The 23,279-nt window shown below is 51.2% G+C and overlaps 2 protein-coding genes across 6 annotated transcripts in view; one reads left to right on the top strand and one right to left on the bottom strand.

Moving 5' to 3' along the window:
- Positions 1–91: 91 nt before the first annotated feature.
- Positions 92–21,798, bottom strand: LOC122371471 (leucine-rich repeat and immunoglobulin-like domain-containing nogo receptor-interacting protein 3). 2 transcript variants are annotated; one of them, XM_043347818.1, is made up of 4 exons: positions 21,438–21,798; positions 7,416–9,089; positions 2,841–3,108; positions 92–1,850 (listed from the first exon to the last, which is right to left on the bottom strand). In XM_043347818.1, exons 1-4 carry the CDS (start codon positions 21,470–21,472, stop codon positions 987–989), a joined length of 2,841 nt encoding a protein of 946 aa, XP_043203753.1. In that variant the 5' UTR covers positions 21,473–21,798; the 3' UTR covers positions 92–986. The 2 variants fall into 2 exon arrangements, with proteins under 2 accessions (XP_043203753.1, XP_043203754.1); XM_043347819.1 differs by lacking the exon at positions 21,438–21,798 and adding an exon at positions 16,284–16,890.
- Positions 17,130–23,279, top strand: part of LOC122371473 — a 19,829-nt gene continuing 13,679 nt past the window's right edge. Inside the window, exons 1-3 of one of the 4 annotated variants that reach the window (XR_006254742.1) lie at positions 17,178–17,220; positions 17,346–17,399; positions 19,957–20,217. The gene's annotated coding sequence lies outside the window, so the exon portion shown is untranslated. Of the gene's footprint in view, positions 17,400–19,956; positions 20,218–23,279 lie in introns of all 4 variants that reach the window. The other 3 variants (XR_006254740.1, XM_043347821.1, XR_006254741.1) reach the window with 3 other exon arrangements.

Below are 23,279 nucleotides of genomic sequence, written 5' to 3'. Positions count from 1 at the left end.
GGCGACAGACAACGAGGAATTCGACGAGTCGCATGTTGTGGATTGGTAATCTGAGTAAATCCTGCGCAACTCATCACAAACAGCATCTCAATGCGGGAATAGGATATATATTTGCACTATCACAAGTACGCAGCTGGCATGAACTAGAATACACGCCGGCTGGCGACGAAGACGAAGACAGCTGCGATCGTTCAACGTCCACACACCAGGCGCCTGACAGTCCTGTCGCCGGTAAGCTCCTGCGCCGACATCAGGGCCCCACGCACATCCAACAGTTATTCGCTCGTCGTCAATATAAGTTAGAGAATAAATCGGCGCAGCGCACGCCGGCACATGCTAATACGATTGGTGCCCGTACTACCGTAACTGAGCACTGACAAGGGCTGGGCGACTGCCAGCGTTTTATGACACATCACATACAGCATAATTGATGTCCGAGGCCCGGCCTGGGTCCGTCAACATAACTGAGCATATTTGCGTCCGTACGCCACCTGCACTTACAACACCACAATGAGCCTCGAACGCGCGCCCGAGCGGACATTCGAGAGCTCTCCAGAGCCGCGCACCGGTGCGCGCAACGACGGACGAGCGTAGACATCCACGCGAGGAGAGAGAAGTATAGTAACAGTCCGACGGGTTTGCATATCGCTCACTAGACTGCGGGCGGAGCCAACGCCACCAAACGGCGAACAGACACCTGTCCAGTCCCAGCCCGGGAACGCACAGAGAATAAAGACGCGAACATGCACTGCAGCATCACCGGGGTTGTGTGGCTGCTAGAATCTGCCACTGGCGTTGCCGGGTTCAGTTCGGTACCAATGTCCGCTGGCGTTCTAACTAATATATGGTCGGGAGGGAGGGGGTGGCGCCCGCAGCGGCTGCTCTCCGCCGGCGCAGCGGACCCGTTATCACACAGTCGGTCGGCCCGGGCACGCTACCCGGGCACCCGGAATGTCCTTACTAGCTGCCGCCGTCTGCAGGCGCCCTCAGCACGAGCTCTCCGCCTGACCATCATCGGAGCTGGCGCGGCCCCTCTCCAGGACGACCACCTCCACCTCGCTGGGACAGACGCCGTCACTGCGAACTGCGCGGACCCTCAGCGGCGCGTCGGCGGCTCGCTCCCCCTCCGCCGCTTCCGCCGCTGGCGCTGGCGCTGCCGCCGCCACTGCTGCCGCCGCCGCCACCGCCGGCGCGGCGGGAGGTGAGGCAGGCGGTGCCTCCGACCATTCGTCGGCCGACTCAGACTCCGGCTCGGGGTCATGGCTCTCCAGGCGCGGCCTCTCGGCGCCGAGCGGCCGGGCGGCGACCAGAAGCTGCTCTGCCGCTGCCCCGTCCGTATCCCGAACTCCGCCCTGGCGGCGCCTCGCTCCCTCTCCCTGCTCCTCCTGCTCTCTCTCGGCCTCTCGACGAGCCGCCTCCCGGTCTGCCGCCTCCAGGGCCGGTGCCAGCGCCAGCAGCCGGCGCGTCAGCTCGGCGCCGGCCACGGTGGGTAGCTCGGGCTCCTCTCCTTCCTCTGCTGTGGCATCCAGCTGCTCACCGGGCGGATAGAGATCAGCCATAGCCGCCAGCTGCTCCGCCGACCACTCCACGTCAGCGTCACAGTAGAAATGCTGATCCCCAGGCAGCATCATGCTCTCGGTTCGCTGGCAGGTGCCGGTGCGACAGTTCTGCAGGTACAGGTCCGGCAGCGTCTCCAACAGTTTGTTCAACGTCTTCTGCTGGTACTTGTAGGTCTCGCGCAGTCGCACGCGCTGGTGGGCGCTGAACTTGCGGATTCGGTTCCGCTGGAAGATGTAGTTCTCGTGGACGCGGTTCATTTGGCCGAGAGAATAGTCGCGAACTCGGCGTACCTGGGGGGCGAGGACCCCGGTCAGCGGTGCGAGGAGTAGCGACGCCTAGCGGCAGCTGGAAAATTATCCAGCTGGGTCCAGCTGCGCTACGGAAACTCCCATCCTGCAGGGCTAGAAACTGTAGGTCGACAACGTTCCAAAATGATGTCATTTGGGTGTTCGTTTACCTTGTTACTTTTACCTTTTACCATATTTGGAAAACACTGGGGCGTCCTTGATGCTGCTTGACAAGGAAAGCCACGAAGAGATATGATAGAGCAGCTATGCAACGGTATGCCAATAAATATGGAGCCCATGGAGTTTGTTGCAGAAACCTGGAAAGCGCTTCTGCAATTCAGCTTGCAAAAGCCTTGAAAATAATTGTTATAGAAAGACGAGAGAGTCAGGCGATTGATGCGAACAACTATAGAAACCGATACATACTGAAGCGGATCAACGTAATGGAACTGAAACTCGACTGAACTCGAACAGGGTGAGGTGAGATTATCTCACTGACGTTTTACCGGACATATAGTAAGTAAGACATCATGCACAAAACTATCAAACAAAGGGAAAACCGTGATGATTCAAAGGCTTATAACGTTCACAATCACAACGATCAGCTATAATTCGTTGAAATCAGGAACTTGTTTTGCTGAATATCACAAATATCACAGTGCTAAGCCGCATTAGTGCCAACAGCATGGCCGTCATTGAACAGGAAGAAACAGCTGATCCGGCACTGAGTCCCAGAGCTGAGTCAACTGCAAGGAAAAGCTTCCGAACTGCTACAAGTTACAGTTGTATGCCACTCAATCAGCAGTCAGCACACCGCATTGCAACCCATAAGACTTATCCGGTGCACGGCTCTTCAAAGCCATCTCTCTACGACTCTCTCCTCTTCTTCCCCGAATGGCCTGCCATCACATATTCCCCTTTACGCGCCATCAAACCCCGTCCCTCACCTACCTTCTCCCCTCTCCCGCTGCCCCTTCTCTCCCCATTACTCACCTGGTCCAGGTACTGCTCCCTGAATCCCTCGATCTGCTGCGCGCCGTAGTCGCGCATGTCGCTCACGTAGCGCGCCTGGCCCTTGTAGGTGTCGCGGATGCGCTCCACTTGCTGGTAGCAGCTGTCCTTAATGCCGGCCACCTGCTGGTTGTAGCTCTCCCGCAGGCTGGCCAGCTGCAGGGCGCGCCACTGCTCCATAGAGTCCACCATGCCCTTGATTTTGGCCCGCGGCGGCAGCTCGTCAGTGCAGCAGATGCAGCAGCCGCACCTGGGGAGGGGTAATGGGTGATGGAGATCAGATCAGGTCACCATTACATAAAGCATTAGGTTAGGACATAAAAAAGACAGACACGGTCAGAGTTCTAATAGAGAGTAGAGACTCAAATAACACAGATTCCAAGTCATATCATTGATCTAAAACTGAATGCCAGCAGTTCGATAGAGATAGCAAGTTGGTTATTTGCTATATTCTGTCTCGTATCAACACTTTTCTTCAGTAACCATGAAGCACTTGTGTTGATCGTAGACGGAAGAAGGGATCCGAAGAGACCAAAACAGTCCCAAGGATTATGCGACAAAACAAAACTACCAGCGAAGTTAGGCCCAAGGAATATGCGATGAAGCAAAACTACCAGCGAATCAGATACAAGTCTCCATGGTTTACAAGAAGGCTTGTAGTAGTTGCAGAGTGCGCAACGAGGTAAGCGTTAGTCGATAGCGAACCACAGAAAACAAGAACGTCGATACATATCCTTTGGCGGGAGACAGGTTGCACAGTGAAAAAGAACACCACCCGTGGAAAAAGCCAATACTGAGAAGACAGCCGGAAACCTTTCTTCGAATCGTCGATAGCGCGGGGTCATGGACCAGCATAGCATGTGTGTCCACAAGTGGAGACAGGGTCCACAAATGGGGAACGGACAGACTGTGTGGACGGTCCCAGTTCGGAAAACGGTGTAATCGCTTAGATGACTCACTGATATGTAACGGCATATTCAGGCCGGCTGCGGACGGCGTGGTTCTCGTCTGAACGACGACGGAATACTAAGTTTACTTGTGACACTGAAAGAATGTAACACCCGATACAACTGCCATTGATATTGAACCTGTTATAACCATTTGATTCTGATTTCTAGCTCGCCCTAATGCCATCGTCCATTTAACCTAACACTTTAGGATACAGCTTACAGGGTGGAAAGTAATTACGCGAACATACTTTTTCGTCTTCTAGTAATGAAAAAAACGGCGGTGACATAAACAATATATGTTTTACTTTATCCTTATCTAGTTGCGATGCATTGGCATAGGCATTCCGGCATGATTTACATCAGCATGTGAAGATCTGTTGGCCAAAGCTCAGCCCACACCTTATAGAGCTGTCCAGTGAGGTAATCGGTATTGGTGGCTCCTTGCAGCTTTTAGACGGTCTCCTGAGGAGTCATCTGGAGATTTTTAGTCGAATTGAGGCCCAGGCGTTTCCCAGATCAGCTTTTGTATGTCCTGAAGAAAAACAGGTTCTCACAGCACCAGTATTGCGTTTTGTTGGCCATGAAAGTAAGGATTTCACCAATCACGAAGAGCAGTTTCTTTGCGTCGGGCACAAAAGTGCGCTCAATCATTTTGCCCCTTTCGTTGCACGGTGGATTAGACACAGACACTCGTCTTGGAGGATGTTCCACCGGTTGTATACTTTATTTTTAGTGACTTTTTTAGCGCTACACGCAATTCTGACACCACCCGGGGGCTCGTGACCCACTGATGTGTTCCTTTGCCGGATGTTTGAAGGTTGGGACGGACGGGACATAGGACGCAACAGCAGCCCTCAGAGCAGTTGTTCTGCAGGTTTGACGGATGAAACAGTTTCACAGATGTCTCACCCAACCATAAATCCAGCTGCCTGTCCTCCTCTGTCCATCTTTGATTGTCTTTGAAAAGCTTCAATTAACAATTCTGCTGTTAATTTGTGAATTTTGGTCATCCCGAGGGTTTGTACGACTTAATTTTCGAATTTTTGCGTATTAATGTGCGAATCGTGATATCCTAGATCGGGTACCCGGCCAGAGTAAGCTATTTTGCCAGTTTTCGGGTCGACTGGCGTCGTTTTGTCGCCGACATGGTGACCACCCGCCCGGCGACAGAATTCGACGAGGGGTTGCTGCCGCGGACGGCTTTGCTTTTAAGTCCTCTCAAGTGTTATTATGTTTAAAAAAACGTATAATTGTGCAATGCTGGTGCTGAGACCGCTACGAATCCCTTCTCCGCCAGTCCAGCGAAAATAATCACAAACGCTTTCCCTGGCAGCTCCAAATTGAGCTCTTTGCCCATTTCGGTCTTGTGCAGCGTATGGTGTCTGCACCATTTTAAGTCGAGAGGTTGTTTAAGACCTTCCAGGTCATTGTTCAAAGTTAGGTCACTTTTGGTAGATGAGGCGACAACAAACACGACCAATTATGTTCCATGACAGCCCGTACTCATAAAAATGCTCCACTGACGGTCAAAATTGTAAGAAAATACATGTTCGCGTAATTACTTTCCACCCTGTATAGTTTAAACGGACACCATGAAGTCAACTTTAATTAAGCGAATAGCAGCGAACGTCCATGTCCTTAAAAATCCATAAAACACATTGAACGAGTGCGCGATGCGGATACCGTTCCGGCACTGCTGTCGCTCTAAGCACTGCCGGTACCGTCTAGTTGCTTGGGTGCTCGGACATGAGTCGGCCATCCGAAATCAATGGAACGATCACGCCACGCCGAGACCCGCCCGCTGACGGGGCGGGGGGAGGACGGGGGGGGGGGGCGGCGACCAGGTCCGGCAGGGCACAACAAACCGGCGCCCAGCAGCGGGGGGCGTTCCGGCGCCCTCCACCTGCCGCCGTGGGCGCGGTGCCACCGTCGGCCATCGATACAGCATGGGTCTCAGACGGGACGATGGGAATAGCGCAGTGGTACTGTCATTTGGTCGGCAGTCGGCACGGGAGGGGAAGCAAAGTCAGTTGGAAACAGCAGCAGGAGAAGGCATTTGGGTAGAGTAGGCAGCAAGAGAAGCCATGCCTGTTAGATGGAGCAGCACTGCCATTTGGATAGGACAAGAGGAGAAGTGCTGCCAGTTGGACAGCCCCGGCAGAGGCGCAATGTTATTTGGCCAGGGGGAGCCCCATCATTTCCCGTCAGGTGGATGGGGCGGCCACTGTGGTATGACAGGCCCAGGCAGGCGACTGAACTTATGTCATCAGCCAGATAAAAATATCTGGAGAAATATAGAACCCTGACGTAAGCCAAACTCTAAACACGTGTTACGGAAACATAAATTACTAAATTCAGCTGGCATAAAATAGCACAATGCGTAGGCGGCGGCAAAACCAACCGAGTCACGGGAAAAGGCTCCACTTAACCCGACCAAACCACGTTATTCATGAAAAGCAACTTGCAAAGCACCACTTAGCGAAAGGCGTCCGGTCACTTTCACAACACCGACGGGGCGGGAATGAGGGGGAGGGGAGCGGAAACCACGAAAAACTGGTACTGGCAAGGCCGCTCGGCCCATACTGCCACCCCGCAGCACGGTCCAAACGTCACAGTGGTTGAGCTATTCACAGCGTAGATCCCTTTCCCACGAGTCACGGCGTCGTTTACCATTGGTCTACGTCAGTTTCGCCGATAGTGGCTAGACCGCGCCTAATGTTCTGGAGCTTCGGTCGCTCAATTACCGATTACCAATAGTCTGAAGGCGGGGCTGTTTTTGGAAATAGCGCCTCCCTATTACAGCAGACTAGCTGAAAACACCTGGCGCAAATGTCTGCTGTCATTAATTAGAGACCGTCCAGCGTCACCAGTCACTTATAAACGAAAATCGACCCTTCCAATGAGCTCAAACAAGCCGTTCGTATCTGTGAAGTCCAGCTAGCAGGGTAGGTGCCCCCCCCCCCCCACTGACGGATGCGGTAGGTGCCCTTGGGTCTGTACCCTAACTTATTGATCTACCCACTGCCGGTGGTGTAAAGTGCGACCTGAAACGAATGCAAATGTGCCCAATGCACCCGCGTCGGCCGCTTTTAGCAAGCCTGGTAGGTAGTCAAAACTTCTAACAACTAGGATACTAAAGCTAATAACAGCATATTTGAGTCTATCTAACGAGTTGGCATTCGACAAGAGGCTCCATTTACCGAAATTGGTTCAAACTTACTTATACAATGAAACCCATTCGCCGCAGACTCCCTAATACGGCAATAAAAAAATCATAGATCTACCTACATACATTGGACAGAGGAGGCACAAAAGCAGATGCTTTGAAACAAATGGGCTGGTTACACAGTGCTTCTCTGCCCGACTGTAGCTCGCGAGTCCATGTAATATTCCTAAGGCGTGTCTTGATAAGTTTCGGGCGCCTATTCACGAAAGCCGTAGTTACGTAATACAAGATAATCGATAATTGATGGCAGGTAACATGGAGCTATGTACTATGTATCAGGTTGACGACTGGGAGGTTTCCGTTCTCTCTACCCGACGAAACAACACAGCTAATTTCGGACAGGACACAGGTCCCCAAAACACCCACGGGAGCGGTACTCACTTGTAGAAGATGTACAGGCCGAGTCTGACGACCAGCGCGAAGGTGATGGCCGTGACGCAGCCGGTGAGTGCCATCAGCAGCGCCATCATCTTCACATCATGCAGGCTGTTGACGCCCACAGTCAGGTAGACACCGCCGGCCGCCGAGCCGGCGTCTCCCTCCGCCAGACACACGTACCGGCCACGGTGGCGCTCTGCCACACCGCTGATCTGCAGCCGCCCGTCGGACAGCACGCGGTAGTGATCGAGCTCGCGGTGCTCGTCGAGATGCGCCGTGTGCCGGTCGGGGTGGAGGCGGTCTCCGGCATCGTCCGCATCTTCGGGCACCCAGTGGAACACGTACCGCTGCGGCGTGATCCAGGTGAGCGCCGGCGCCGGGTGGCCCGCCGGCTGACACTCGAGGGTGGCCGTAGCGTTGTACGGCGCCCACGCCTGGGTCTGGTGAACAGTCACAGAGACCGGCTCGCACAGCACGTGAGCCAACCCGTCGGCCAGACGAGCCGTCGAGTCGCCCATACGGCACGTGAGAGGTGACAGCGGGTGCGCGCGGCTGTACCACTGCAGACTGCAGTCACAGCTGAAGTTGTTGTCGACCAGCTCGAGTGTGTCCAGAGTTGCAGTGGACAGACTGCGCGGCAGCTTCTCCAGAGCATTCCCAGACAGGTCCACCACTTTCAGGCGATCCAGGTGGCTGAAAGTCGTGTGCTCTATTTCCGTCAGCATGCCGTTCGAGCTGATGTTGACCGTCTGAACGCCGAGGCTGAACTGGAGCAGATTACGCCCGACGTGCATCAGTCGCCCACAGCTTGTCAGAGTGAGAGCCCTCAGCCGACCGGGCAGCTCCACGTACGAACGATTCGCCACCGTAAACGAGTTGTTGCTGAGGTCCAGTTCGCTGCAGTTCAGCCCCGTGCCGAGAAGCTCACTCAGATAGTTCCCAGACAGATTGACATGCGTCAGGTTCGTCGATACGTTGAACGCACCGCGCTCCACGTGCGATATGGCATTGGCCGAGAGGTCAAGATGCCTCAGCGAGCGCCAGTCGCGGGTATCCACCCGGCGCACGCTGGTCAGTTCGTTCCCGGCCAACACGAGCCTCTGCAGGGCCGGCAGACGGCGGAACCAGGTGCCGGGAGCGCGGCGCAGCCGGCACCCGCTCAGGTCCAGATCGCGCAGCCGCTCGGCGCCGAAAAACGCCTCCGAGTGTACGCCGCCGGCCAGCGGGTTTCCGGAGAGGTTGAGCCGCGCCAGGTGTGTGTTGTAGGTGAACTGGTGTCGGTGCAGACGCGTCAGCCGGTTACCAGAGAGGTCGAGCTCCTCCAGCCGGGGCAGCAGCGCCAGTCCGTGCGCCGGCAGCGCCGAGAGGCCGCAGTCGGGCGCGGACATGTGTCGGAGCAGGTGCAGGCCGACCAGACTGCGCTCGGCCAGCCGGAGGCGCGCGCAGTCGCGCAGCTGCAGCGTCTCCAGCAGTGAGGCGTTGGCGAACAGGCCGTTCGGCGGTGACCCGGCGGCACCGCGCACCTCCAGACGGGTGACGTTGGAGAGAGCCGCGGCGGCCGGCCAGCCGCGGCAGAGCGCCGCGCCGACCGAGGGGCAGCTGCAGTCGACCGGGCAGCCGCCGGCGCCGGCCGCCGCCGCCGACAGCAGCAGCAGTAGCAGCAGCGGGGGCATCCTCCTGTGACAGGGGAACACATCGGTCAGATCACAGTATTGTTAGACACTTCCCTGTTAAAACGACACCAGGGCGAGTTCAAAGCAGCGAGGCGCGAACAAGGGATTAGCGATATTTCTCAATTATATGGAAGCTATCTAGTAAATGTCGCACCACCATGACGACGCTGGCTGGCCCATACAGACCGTACCAAACGGATAGGGCCGGCCCACCCGAACAACCCTGCCGTACTGCCGCTCGCCCGTCCACACCGCATCGTACAGTCATGTCTGCTGACCTTTGCAGCTGAGCCCTACTGACGCTGATCCGTCCACGTCCAGCCGTACAAACGTTATCGCGACATCGTGCCAAACACCAATAAACACCGGTCGGCCGCTGAGCCCACGGTTTCGTGCGGCGGTACCGGCCGACTCTCCTTGACCAGCGCTCCGCAATGGGCGGCGACTAACGGCGGACACACACAAGAGTATTGGACCTTGAACCACCATGGGCTGATGCTGGGGGGGGGGAGGGGGATTATTGGGTGGGGATGGAGGATGTTCCATTTATGTGACTGGGCAGCATGGCACACATGTCACATACTGGCATGATACTGGATGTGATGATATTGTAAGGAGCATTGATATTTGATGACACTTTCTCCATTGTATAGATTATAATTTAACTAAGATTCCTGCATAGCTCAAGTTTCTAAAAAGGGTGTGAATATTTTGATGACAATGACATACCTAATAAAAGACACGTATCCAACTTATGATACATATGATCATAAATACCATACAAACTCAGCAATATGGGCACACAAAACCTTTTATTTTACCTTTCATTTTCTTCACTGAAAAGCAATGCAATATTACAACTTCAAAGAAGGACTTTTGCATGAAAATGCAAAAAAGTGACAAAAGTGGGCTCTTTGAATAAATTCCTACTTTATTTGTGCTCCCAGGCATTAAGCAAGGGATAGACCAAAAACCTAGATTTAACCTTTGATACCATGATTTGGCTGTTGTGTGTTATCAGTATTTTCATGAAATTTTGGCAGTATGTGCAATAGACAGGTAATAATGCATTTTTGGAACTAATGACTCAGCAATCAGTAGGTATGTGTCTCATTGTTGACTCTTCATGTCACGACTAAATATTCAAGGTCTAAGTGATTACATTTGTTTTCATTTTTATCATGGAATACCTATCAAAATGCAATGACCAAACTGAGACCAAATCAGCTACAGTCACTGTCCCACATATTATCTTGATCTGAAGTTCAAAATTGTTTAACAACAATGTGTGGAAATGTTAGCCACAATCTTTAATAAATAAATTGAGGTTTTTTAGTAGATTTTGACTGCTAAAGCTGCTCAATACATTTTCATTAGTATAAGCTTGATCAACAGATCAAACTGTACCTACTTAAAGGAAAAGGGCCACCTTCGTGAAATATGAAGATATCGTTGTTTTTCATTTTGACATTATTATTGTTCATTTTCTTTTTAAAACTGGTGCCAGAAGTGCACAATTCGCGAAAAAGTATTTAAAACTATTTAACATATTGGTACTACGTTGATACTCTCTAAGGCACCTACTGTATGATGGCATAGCGATGACGTCACACTCAAGCCAATCAGCGTTCAGAAGACAGACTCATCGGATTGTGTCAGATAAGCTGATTGGTTAAAGCTGAGCTGGTTGGAGCTGATTGGTAAAAAACCAAAGCCTCGCCGCGGGTGGCTGTATTGTCGGATAAGAACGCATTCCTGGGATAAGGACGCATTCCTGGCGTATTTTCTTTTAAAATTGCCGATAACTACGAATGGAGGCCGAAATCGGCCGTAAGGAGGTAGACAGACTGGTTTTCGGACACGGGCTACAAGATGGCTATCTCAGTTTCAATCCCCATGTTAAAGGTGGCCCTTTTCCTTTAAGAGGATAACTGTTGAAGTGACTGATTACAGTGGCACTATAACAGATACCCTAGATCCAATCAGTCCAGTATACCTACCTTATACCTGACGTGTGCACCGAATAGACACCTAGTCTACACCAGCCCATCCGATTAAACCTAAACCTAAACCTAGATTATTGATAAAGTTTCCTATTGAAAACCTTCATTAAATTAGATAGGCATGCGCGCCATTTCGATATTCTGTATTCGGAATTCAGTGAATGTTGGACATATCTAGTCCTGCGGACGAGACAGAAACAATGTTACAGAGGGAAGGCACTGCATACATGTCTATCTCCCCCCAGTCTTTGCCGGCCGGGAACAAAGACTTACATAGATTGGCATAGATTGAAGGGTGCCGTAACGAAACGACGCCGAAAGGCCAAACGACGGGTCGCATTCACGGGAGCGCGAACAAACAAATAGCCCAGGGGGCAACAAAACACAGCTTCTAGGCAACCAGAACGAGTGGACCGGCTGGAAAACGAGCCGGGACAACGATCAAACACTAAACGCGGAACATATCCGAACATCGCAAACAACTGCCGAGTTTGACAATGATAGGGAGTCAGTGGCACAGTCAGCGCGTGAAATTGGGGTCGCGATAGCGGATCGGCATTTGGCGCGGGCGATCACTGCGACGGGGACGGTCGGGTTCAGTATCTCTCAGCGGCTGCGAGCCTGGCGCGGCAGGGGGCGGCATGGCCGGCGGCGACGGCGTGGCATGACCGGGCGACAACGCATGCGGGGACACGCGATGTGGTGGTGAAGTCGACATGGACGGTGACGGCGTCACACACTGTGGGGACACAAGGGGCGGCGACGCATCTCGCTCGCGCGGGGATAACACCACAGGCGGCGATGGCGCGGGTGGACGCGGTGTCGGGGGCCTGCCACGGGGCGCCCGCGGCGGCGTCGCCGGCATCTGGCCGACCACTGGAGTCGGAGAGCCGGGGGGTTGCGCCGCAGGTGGAGAAGTGGGTGGCGTCAGTCCAGAGTTCGCGTGCGACTGTGACACGCGTGTTGGATGTCGGCGGAAGTCGTCGAGCAGTTCGTCCATTCGGGTGTGCTGACGACGAGCCGGAACAACCGGAGTGTATTTGCGCAGGAACTGCCTGTTGCGCAATGTCATTCGGCCGCTGCCGTCGACCCGGACCATGTACTGGTTATGTTGTCGCACCTCCACGACGCGGCCAGTTTTGTCCCACTTCCTGGGATATCTTCCGATTTGGTTTTGGAGGCGGACGGCATCACCGACGGTCAGTGGAGGTAGTCGCCTCGTATGTGCGGACCAGCGTTCGTGGTCCCGCATGTGGCGGTTCCGGAGTGCCTCCTCACGAGCACTCAGGGTTTCGCGCCACGTGGGATGAGGACGGTACTGACCGGGGGGTATCGGGATGAAGTCTCGCACCGGACGACCGAACACGCATTGGGCCGGCGACAGCCCTGTCGTGGGGTCGGGAGTGTTGCGGTAGTTCAGCATGGCGCGCTGGAAGCGTCGCACGTTCAGTTCCCCGTTGTCACCTGTGTTGCCTTCGATCATGCGTTTGACGGTTTTGACGCCAACCTCAGCGCGACAGTTCGCGTGTGGGAATGCCACAGAGGAGCGGCGGTGACGAACACCGTAGTCGGCCAGAAACGCCTGTGTCTCGTGGGCAGTGAACTCCGGCCCGCCATCGCTCGTCAGCTCCTCAGCGATGCCAAATGTGCTGAAGACGCGGTAGAGACAGTCTCGGAGGCCTGCGCTGCCATCTTGTGCTCTCTCAACGATTGGCCAGTTAGAATAACGATCAACGATGACGAGGTACGTACGGCCGCAGTGTGTAAAGTAGTCCGCGCATAGTTGCTGGAACGGGTACTCTGGGTAACTGATGTCCTCAGGTGGGGCCCATGGCTGCGATGGGGCGTTCCGGTTGCACGTGTGGCATCGTTCACGGGCGCGCCGAATAGCTGACGTGATGCCGGGCCAGTACACGCTTACGGCCGCGCGCGCGAGCATCATGCCGATCCCTTGGTGCGCACCGTGGAGACTCTGGAGCACCTCCTCGCGGAGGCTGGGTGGGATGACGATTCGCTGATCATACAGGATGATGCCGTCGCTGGTGTATAGGCCATCACGGAGCGAATGATACTCTCGGAGCTCCTCAGGCATCTCGTGGCGGTGGGCTGGTAGCCCTCCCTCGATCAGTTCGAGAAGTCGCATCATCGACGGATCGCCTGCCGTTGCGTCCCTCACGCGGTCCCAGGTGACAGACCGGATCGTGGTGATGGCGGCTGCCGCTACCTCGCCAGCATCGTCGACGGTGACGTCGTCGGAGAGGCTTATGCCGATGGGAGCGCCGGTTGGGTACCGGGACGCGATGTCGGGAACGCGGTTCTTGACTCCGGGGAGATAGCTGATGTCGAATCTGAACCGGAGGGTCTTTTCCTTGAGATTACGGAGACGGGCGTTGGGCAGGTCGACCAGTGATCGGTCCCCGAAAATCTTCACGAGGGGTTTGTGGTCAACAACGACCGTGAGGTCGCTGCAGCCGAGCACGAAGAAGCGCGTTTTCTCGAGGGCGTCGGCCACTGCCAGCGCCTCGCCCTCGACCGGGGCGTACCGAGATTCAGCGCCGGATGTAAAGCGGCTTCCCACCAGCGTGGTCTTCCAGCCCTCAGCGCAGCAGAGTGGTGACCGACCGGCGCATGTGCAGTATTTCTGGAGTAACCAGAAACCGATACCAGTACGGGACCAGTCGGTGGCCAGGACGGTTGGGCGATCTGTCTCGAAGATCTGGACACCCTTCGTGACCTCCTCGACGATGGTCCGTTTCGACATGTCGAACAGTGCCTGGAGTTCATCCGTCCACGTGAACTTGCCGGGCTTCAGGAGTTCCCGGAACGGCAGCATGGCATCCGCCATGGCGAATGCGTAGGCGACGTGATTGACGACCCCGAACCACGCGCGGACGTCTGTCAGGTTCCTGGGAGTGGGGAACTCGGTGATGCTCTGAAGGAAGGCATGAGACGGGCGGACTGTGTCAGGCGTGATTTCAAACCCAGCGAATTCCGCTGTCTTCTGGGCGAAGACAAACTTCTCGCTGTTCAGCGTGATGCCGGAACGGCCACACATGTCCAGCCATTCCACAGTGCGCCAGAACACCTCCTCGATGCTGTCTCCCCAGAGAAGGGTGTCGTCGATGCATTTCGTGTAGCAGTCGTGTGACAGGTTTGCCGCCATCACGATCTCGTCATAGCGGCGCGTGTACCCGTCACCGCTGGAGATGTAGCCCTGGGGTGCCGCGCAGTAACGGTATCGGCCCCAAGGGGTCAGGAAAGTGGTGAGGTGTCGATCTTCCTCGTGTAGGGGCACCGAATGGTAGCCATTCCAGGCGTCCAGTATCGTCTTGTAGGTCGACCTCGGCACAGACCGGGCTTGGTGGAAGGGACTTGGGGTATGATGCGTCTCTCTTGCGGCGCAGCGGTTCAGGGGCTGAAGGTCGACGCAACGGCGAGGGCTTCCCGACTTCTTGGAGACGACGACCATCCGGTGGCACCAGGTCACCGGCTCACCAATCGGTACGGGCTCGATGACCCCCAGCTGCACGTCGCGATCCAGGGCGGCCTTGACCTCCGTCTGCCAGTGCAGTGGTACTGGGATAGCCTTGTGGTGGGCCACTGGCTCGGCGTCAGGTCTGAGCATGATGCGCAGGGGTGGACCGTCCATCGGCGTGAGTGGCTGATGTTCACAGGTGTTGAACGTGCTCGCAGAGTAATAGTCGGCCAGCCACTGACGCAGGGCGTCGACGTTGCTCTCCGTTGCCGGCATAGGTAGCTCTGTTGGCTTAGGCGGAGGCGTCTGACGGCGAGGACAGGAACATGCGTTGTACTCGTCGATGCCGATCCCATCCGCGGAGATAGACGCGAGCCCGACAGCGGGGAAAGCGGCGTCGATCATGCCGAGGTCACGACAGGCATCTCGACTGAGGTACATGGTGTCGCAGTTCGGCGTGATGTACACGAACTGTCGAGTCTCCCGCCGAATGCCGTCGCGGTGGCCGGATATACGTAGGATCAACGCTCCGCGGATGTCGATGGGATCGCCGTTTGCTGCGTGCATCCTCAGGGACGTCGGGACGAGGTCAGCCTCCGTGACGCCAAGGCGTCGCATGAGAGAGATGCCCGCCAGACAGCTCTGACAGCCTGTGTCGGCGATGACTTCCTGAGTGATGGTGGCCTGGCTGACCGTGCACTGGAGGCCCAGGGCGCCGTAATCGGCCGGTTGGAGCGAGAGGTCCAGTTTAATCGACGGCTGGGGCCAGTGTCAGAAAAGTGGCCCGTTTCTAAGTTTTCTTGAACTCGGAAGATTTGTTCTGCGAAAAGTCTTGACTAAAGAAAAGCAATTTTTGTTCTGTGAGCAAACGTTCCCTAAACAGATGATTTCTGTGCAACAAAGTACCTCTACCCATCTATGTCAGCATTATCAGGCTTGATGGAGCATTTCACAATGGGTCACTTAATAAAAACCCAACTGCCTACCCATTTTGACTGATTTTTCTTCTTCAGCAGATTAAGTCATCTCTCCAGTCTCCATGGCTACTGAATGAAGACCTGGACTCCTGAATAGAATGCAGTACAAACTACTGACCTACTCCCAAGAACCAGCACCGCCTGCTACTCTTGGTTCACCAGCTGACAGCTGTTGGCAAAACTTTCACTGGTATTAGATTGATAGATATAACTGGTATTTGATCGGCAGCCTGAAGCCCATCAACTGTGATGTGTTATGAACAGGTGATCTGTGGATTGTGATCACACAGTGTGTGCATTAACAATTAATCCTGTATTTTATAATACAAATGTTGAAAATTTTGTCACTCTTTTAACATCTGGTTCAACACGTATGATATGAATGAAGGACTACACAGCATGCAGGAGCTGGAAATGGGCAATGCTCCAATGGGTATGCAAACTTAACGTAATCAGGTGAGATAAACCTGAAAAGCTCGATTTCATATCCATATTAGCATGCAGTGCCTACAAAGTAGTGAATGCTTTAAAAAAATTAACTGACAGGCAACAGCAGTTCAAGTTAATAACGTAGTCAGGTGAGATAAACCTGAAAAGCTCAGCTTGATTAATTTACATGTACACTGTTCTGAGAAATGACACATATACCAAGCTAGTGAGTAGTACCTAAATGCTATCAGAAAATTATGGGTACTGGATAAGCATATTACCCATAATACATATATCAGCACAACCTATCCTACCTTTAAAATCACATTCACACAAATCAAACGAAGGTACCAAACAAATCACAAAAATAACACGCGAGTCATGGGAGACGAGTCATAAGCCTTGGCCTTTTGACGTCTAAAACACTGCCATCGCCGCACCAACAAGCTCGCTCCCCGCCCGGCTCCCTTCATAACGCAACCGGGCGCAAACTTTTTCTGAGTTCTCGCAGAACATATTTGGTGTTTCCGTGGTGGCAGACTATCCCCTGGTAAAAGTTCCCAATTGCAGTAAAGTATGAAAAAATGATATCAGTAGATGTAAAAAAGATTTTTCTTTTCAAAAATGTCAAAATTTAGCAATTTTATAACGTGTGATGCCCATATTTTACGATAGTCTGCGGGGTCGTTCCGTGCCTGCTAAGGTCAGCTTCACTTGGATCGTTTAAGACACCTAGACATCATTCATTGCAAAACAAGGTATGGCTAGAATGGAAATTGATTGGAAAAAGTTATAGAATAGTTTTTGTTTCGTAAAAATGAGCAAAAAAATGCGTATGGGGATAATAAGTGACAGCGTCTTTTGAGGTATCACCTTTTTGGTGCCGGCATAAGAGAACTTGGACGAATTTATGGCAATTTTTTTGTGAATGATATTAAAATGAACAAAATAAACAGTTATTGTCTTTTTGATGCCCTTTTCCCATCTGAATTACACAAAAATGACTTTTTATTTTTCTCGAACACATGGCAGTAAGATAATAATATTTTTGTAATAAATCGACCGAAGGCATTATTTTGTGCTGCATATTATTCATTAAATTTTGTATTAAAATAAATTGAACATCAAAATCGTTTTTGTCATTCGGTAATGAACTTAACTAGCAACAAATACTTTTTAAAAAATAAATACATTCTCAGACTAGGCAGCGCTGTCTGGCGCGTATCGCGCGCTTTTACGCGACTGCGCCGGGTTAGTCTCGCAATTTGCGTGAGTTATGTAAAGAAGTATAATTTCGTGGGGTAATTTAATAGTTAAATGATTATGTGCATTTTTTCTCGTTTTTTCATACTCAACAATATGATTTTTGTTTAAAGGCTGAGATACTGAGACTCATTCGACTTCGACCATCTTCGTTCAAGGAATCTGAGGTGGGATTGTTCATGTCTATTTTTGTAACAAGCTCAGGTTATGGTAATACTTAACATAAACCATGTGTTTCAGTTTGTCTTAACTTCTCCCCTTCTTGATTATACCTTCACTTCTACCTAGGCTAAGAAAGTGATATCCAAGGGTAGCTGCTTTCACATTAGTAGCCTTCTGGTGGGTTCAGATTGTTTTCTTGCATTTAGTTATGATATGTTCTTGGATTTCCCTTGTTAAAATTAGGCAAATGTGAATATTAATATTTATATAGGTATGCATCATTATACTTGAGCAATGGCAATGTAGGCTACCTGCCTATTAAGTAGATACGAGATTGCATGGGCCATGGGGATTCATTAAGCAGGCGTCTCACGAGATGCCAGATCTGAAACATAATCTAACCTGACCTAACCTTACCTACTAGCCTACAACCTACAAGCCTAACACCTACAACCTACAACCTACATTGCTATCGTAGACAGATCTGGCATCTCGTGAGGTGCCTGCTTAATGATAACCATTGCATGTTGGTCATGTGCAGGTGCACAGTGATGCAAATGGGGTTCACGATTGGCCATAAATACGAAAAAGGCCCAAAATTCAAGTTCACTTAATCGAATAAATCGTAATATGGTCAGTCAGGCAAATGTTTGGGGTGTCTGAAAAAGTATGATTTTAATGTTTTTGTCAAAACCGGCCTCGTGTAGGATTGTCAGAAGTCGAGACATTTTCGATGTCGTAAAATGACTGTCAGGTACTTGAAATTCAAGTGCCGCTAGCGTGCGTTCATGTCATACAAGCTGCAAAAATTATACATGAAAATGATCCCCGAAACCTGCTGCTTCTAATGCCACGTCATAAAAAGCCGTATCTATTTCGGTTTGGCGGTGAGCTAACTATTTGTAATCATGTTGCAACCGCACTTTTTTACCAAAAATATTTGCTTTCAATTCACCTACAGCACTTCACACAGTGTGTGCTCGTTAGTGCACCATATCATAGCATTCCTTAATCATTTCTGAGTCGCATCGTGAAAGAATTAAGGCGCTAGCACAGGGCTGACCGGCGCTACAGAAGTTTTCATCCGGCACGGTCGGGTGCCGCGGCGCAGCGGGCGGCCCGGGCGGCCGGGCCGCCGCGCCGCCCGGACGTCGCGCGGCGGCACTCACCCGCCCACTGCGCGCCCACTGCGGCACCCGACCGCCCGGACAAAAACCTCTGTAGCGCCGGTCAGCCCTGTGCTAGCGGCTTAATTCTTTCACGATGCGACTCAGAAATGATTAGGGAAGGCTATGGTATGGTGGACTAACGGGCACACACTGTGTTAAGTGCTGTAGGTGAAACGAAAGCATTTTTTTCTTAGTAAAAAACTGCGATTGCAACATGATGATAATTAGTCAGATTACCGCCAAAGCGAATGAGATACGGCTTTTTGTGACTCGGCATTAGAAGCAGAAGGCTTTGGGGATCATTCCCATGCAAATTTTTTTTTCAATTTGTACGAAATGAACGCAAACCAGCAGCGTTTGAACTTGCGAGAGTCTGACCGTCATTTTACGATCTAGAAAATGTCACGACTTCTGACGATTATACACGAGGCCGGTTTTGACAAAAACATGAAAACCATGTGATTTCAGATGCCCCAAACATTTGTCTACTCGGCCATATCGCAATTAACTCGATTTGGTAAATTTGACTTTTGGGTATTTATGGCCACTCGTGAACCCCATTTGCATCACTGTGAGGTGTTTCACTTTGATATGTGCTGCATTTCAACAATCTCTGCCCATTATGCTAAAAAGAAACTGATATAATGCTGTAGCTTCATTAAAAATTTGGAACCATAGCTAAGTTCCAGCTTTGTTCTGCGACCTTTTCAAAATTTTAGTCTGCGAACTTAGATCCCCAAACCACTTTTCTGACACTGGCTGGGGCTGGCTGGGTTGCTGACACCAGCTCTGGGTGATGTCGTCGTACATGTGGTGCCGCATGGCTGCGGCGGTGCATGAAGCTACCGTGTCGTGCGTTGAGTCTCTGAGGCTACAGAGAGCGTCACTGGGAGCGTCATCATCGCCCTCCGGATGTGTAGTCGCGATACCGGCTGCCTGTCGCTGCAGGCAGGCCTCGGTGAAGTGGCCCCGGCGTCTGCAATGACGGCACTGGCTGCGGTAGGCGGGACAGGATTTAGCGCGAACCGCGACAGAGGCTTTTACGCCATGACCTGTCCGACGACAATATTGGCAGACGTCGGCCGGTCCTGCGACTGAACTCTGTTGACGGCCAGCATCGCCAGCTGATACTCGCCGCTCCTGCTCGCCGATGCTCGCTTTCGCTCGCCGGTACTGGCTGCGGGCGGCGGCCACACCTTGAGACTGACCCAGCGTCTGAGCGGATCGCTTACCAGCCTCTTTTGCTTCGACGAAACGAATGGTCTCTTCCAGGGGGATCGGTGTCTGGCCTTGGGCGAGGAGGTCCAGTTGAATATCCCTGTCCGCTAGCCCCCTGGCGAGCGTATCGCGTGTGACTTCATCCTGGTAGCTGACGACCCGTCCGCATTCGCAGGTGACGTGAAACTTACAGACAGCCGCCTGCCCGCGAAGACGAGCGGCGAACGCCCTGACCGGCTCTTCGTGCTCCTGCGTCATGTTGTGGAGCTGGACGCGAGCCACTGCGAGGTTTTCCTCGCGGACGGCGAGACTTCGCATTGCGGCCAAGACAGTCTGTTCGTCCTTGGATGAGAGGGAGCCCCCCGAGAATCTGGTGAGGTCCCTGCGGAGGCCTTCGTCGCAGCATTCAAGCAGCTGGATGACGCAGTCTGTATCGGTGAGTCCGGTGGCTTTCTTGTACTCCGTCCATCGGCTGGTGAAATACTCCCAGTCCTCGCTGGATCCGGCAGCTGTCACGCGCGGTCTGGTGACCTTTTCGGCAGTAATGCTCACTGTAGGCCGGGTATGGGCCTCGGACTGGTGCATTTGAAGAAGTTGTACGACCACGATAGGTGCGGTATCTGCAGCGACGACGTATTCACAGCCGCTGAATGGGCAGGCTGTTGCCATGGTTCGAGGCTCGGGTTTCGACGTTATGCTTGATTGCAAATTAAGATATGTCCAACATAGATAGGCATGCGCGCCATTTCGATATTCTGTATTCGGAATTCAGTGAATGTTGGACATATCTAGTCCTGCGGACGAGACAGAAACAATGTTACAGAGGGAAGGCACTGCATACATGTCTATAAATAACCTTTTATTTCATTCAGTTAAATAAACCTTTTTGTCTTGGTATGGTTCATCTCTTCAACACAATAAAATTATGTTAGATAGGCGGTAAGCAATGGATGAAAATCACCCAATAGGTACCTAGCCTAATAATCCGCCATATCCTTCAGTGCAAAGTGCTGTTGGTCATCTAACAGTGTGACATCACATCAAGCATCAGGGATTGTCAGATTCAGTCAGATTGCCCTACTAGACTTTGATGCCACATGGTTGGGTGTAACCTTATTCTTACATGAAAAGTATTGCAAGTATTGATGTGCGTGAAAAGTATTGCAAGTATTGATGTGCGGACTGTGGTATCACTTTTCATGCTAAGAATTGGATATGTTCTTTCCTATTCCCTTCATGTTTTTATTTTGTCAATTTTTCAGTTTTTAGAGGGTGCAAAAAGTAGATAAAGCCTAATACACCTCTAGCAGCTCACACACGGACATAGCCAAGGGAGGGGGTCCATGAGGGCCAAGGCCCCCTGAAGCTGAAAAGTAAAATTAAATAAATAAAAAATAAAAATAAATAACAACAGCTGCACCACACCCCCAAAAATAGGGGGCAAAATCAGAGGAGTTTTCCTTTTTGGAGAGGGTACAACACTGGGCCGCAACCTGTGGCCCCTCCCTGAGCAAAATCATAGCTATGTGCCTGAGCTCACAAACAGTGTCAAGTATCAAAGCAAAATAAAAAACAATGCATCTAAGCATTGCAATTATTAGAACAGTGATGAGTGAAAGTAGGTAAAATGAATAAAACTAAAAAGTACAAACTTACCGTTTCTGGAGCAACAAACGGTAGTCTATTTCCATTCTAAATTTTGACACTCACTAGTGTTTGGCAACACTGATTGCAAGTAAACCACACTAAATTTCAATTCAAGATCAAGATTCCATTGAATTGGAATCAGGAATGGGAATCAGAATGGAACAGCATTCCCTTTTACAGCACCAGAGCTGCCTGCTGACAAATTGAAATTTGTTTTACTTTTTATGTATCAGCAATATCCCTTACAACGCATGTATTGTCCTCGAAAAAACTATTCCACTTCCCAATCCATATGATGATGAAACACGCTATATGACGCCGTATTGACACGATCCACAAATGATCGACGTTTGCGTTGGATCGACGACACGAATCGCGCGATGGAAAAGAAAGGAAAAACAAGGAGCATTAATTGTTTATTGTCTGATGGGATTCTTTTCTATTTGCTGACGTCATAAGAACAACGGAATTATATAAAACATCTGGTTTAAGTTTTTAGTTTTTACCTGGCTTTTTGAACAGTTTCCACATTTTTGATTAGCTTTAAATGCATTTAATCAAATGCAAATACAGAAATTAGCTTTCTTATTTCAAACGTTATCCACAGGATGAAACTCGACATTTCATTGGTGATTATTTTTGACGTAATACATTAAAAAGAAATGGCTACTATCCTGGACAAAAATGGTGGGAGCGTGACAAAATAATGCTACCATATCACAAAGAAACACAGGAAATACTTTATATTGCATAAAAAGCTCTCGTCCGATAAACAGCGTAGCCACAGATATATATTATGTAACTTGTAAGATAACTGATAAGATAAGATCCAATGCCTAGGTAGGTACTACAAACCACATGATCTCTCTCTGGGAGCGCAGGAATCAGAGATAATTTCGAATTAACCCGGCAGTTGCTGGGGTATTTCGCCACCCACCGTTTGCTGGGGGGGGGGGGGGCGTTAAACGCCCCCAGCCGATAACTCGAGAACCAATAGGCGCAGCGAAACGCACGAGGCGGCAAACGAAAGAGCGCGACGAGACGCTTCAGATGAGTACTTTAAAGTTGAATTTTGAGGTCACAGGTCGGGTCAAGGTCAGGTCAAACACCTGAAATCGGTCTTTCAGTAGCATGGACTTCAGGACTTCGCAATGGGCGCCTCTCGCCATAAACTCTGTCAAAACGGTGCACAATCCATCTTTTAAGGCCTACAAGAGTGTCAGCTCCATGTAGGGGTCAGTCAAGCATAGGTCAGGGTCAAGGTCAGGTCAACCGGCACATATCCCCGAAAATCAAAACTCAGGTCAAAGGTCAAAGGTCAAAGGTCAGGGTCAAGGTCAGGTCAACCGGGTAGGCACATATCCCCGAAAATCAAAACTGATATTCGCAGCCTGTGACACATGTTTTATAGGTAATTTGGAGCGTAGAACACGATGGTGACATTCATTTTATCATATGTGTACGTGTTTGGCTCAAAAAGTTCAATTTAAGAAATTCATGCATCACTGGTCGTGAAGTAGTCACGAAAAATTGCCAAGATTCAGTTCAAGATTATGGAAAATGCGGAGCAATAATCAATAATCGAAGATAGCCATTTGATTGATCATGGTATTGGCAGTCTCCAGGGCTGGGAAAAATGCTGAATCTGCTACATACCAGATATTACGAGAAACTCTTTATTAGCTACATTGCCACAAATGTTTCTCACATCATTTCTGCTAGAGAAAATGATTTTACAAGTAATCAAAATTCTGGACAGAGCTTTCCACTTTCATTTTCTATCTATTCTCAAATTGAGCTTTGAATGTTTTTATTTAGTTGGTTGCACAAACAAAAAAAGATACAGTGTCT

Source organism: Amphibalanus amphitrite, unplaced genomic scaffold (genome assembly GCF_019059575.1).
Source record: "Amphibalanus amphitrite isolate SeventyFive unplaced genomic scaffold, NRLGWU_Aamphi_draft 001247F_arrow, whole genome shotgun sequence".
NCBI classification, from domain to species: Eukaryota; Metazoa; Arthropoda; class Thecostraca; order Balanomorpha; family Balanidae; genus Amphibalanus; species Amphibalanus amphitrite.
This window is presented reverse-complemented; position numbering and strand designations above follow the sequence as displayed.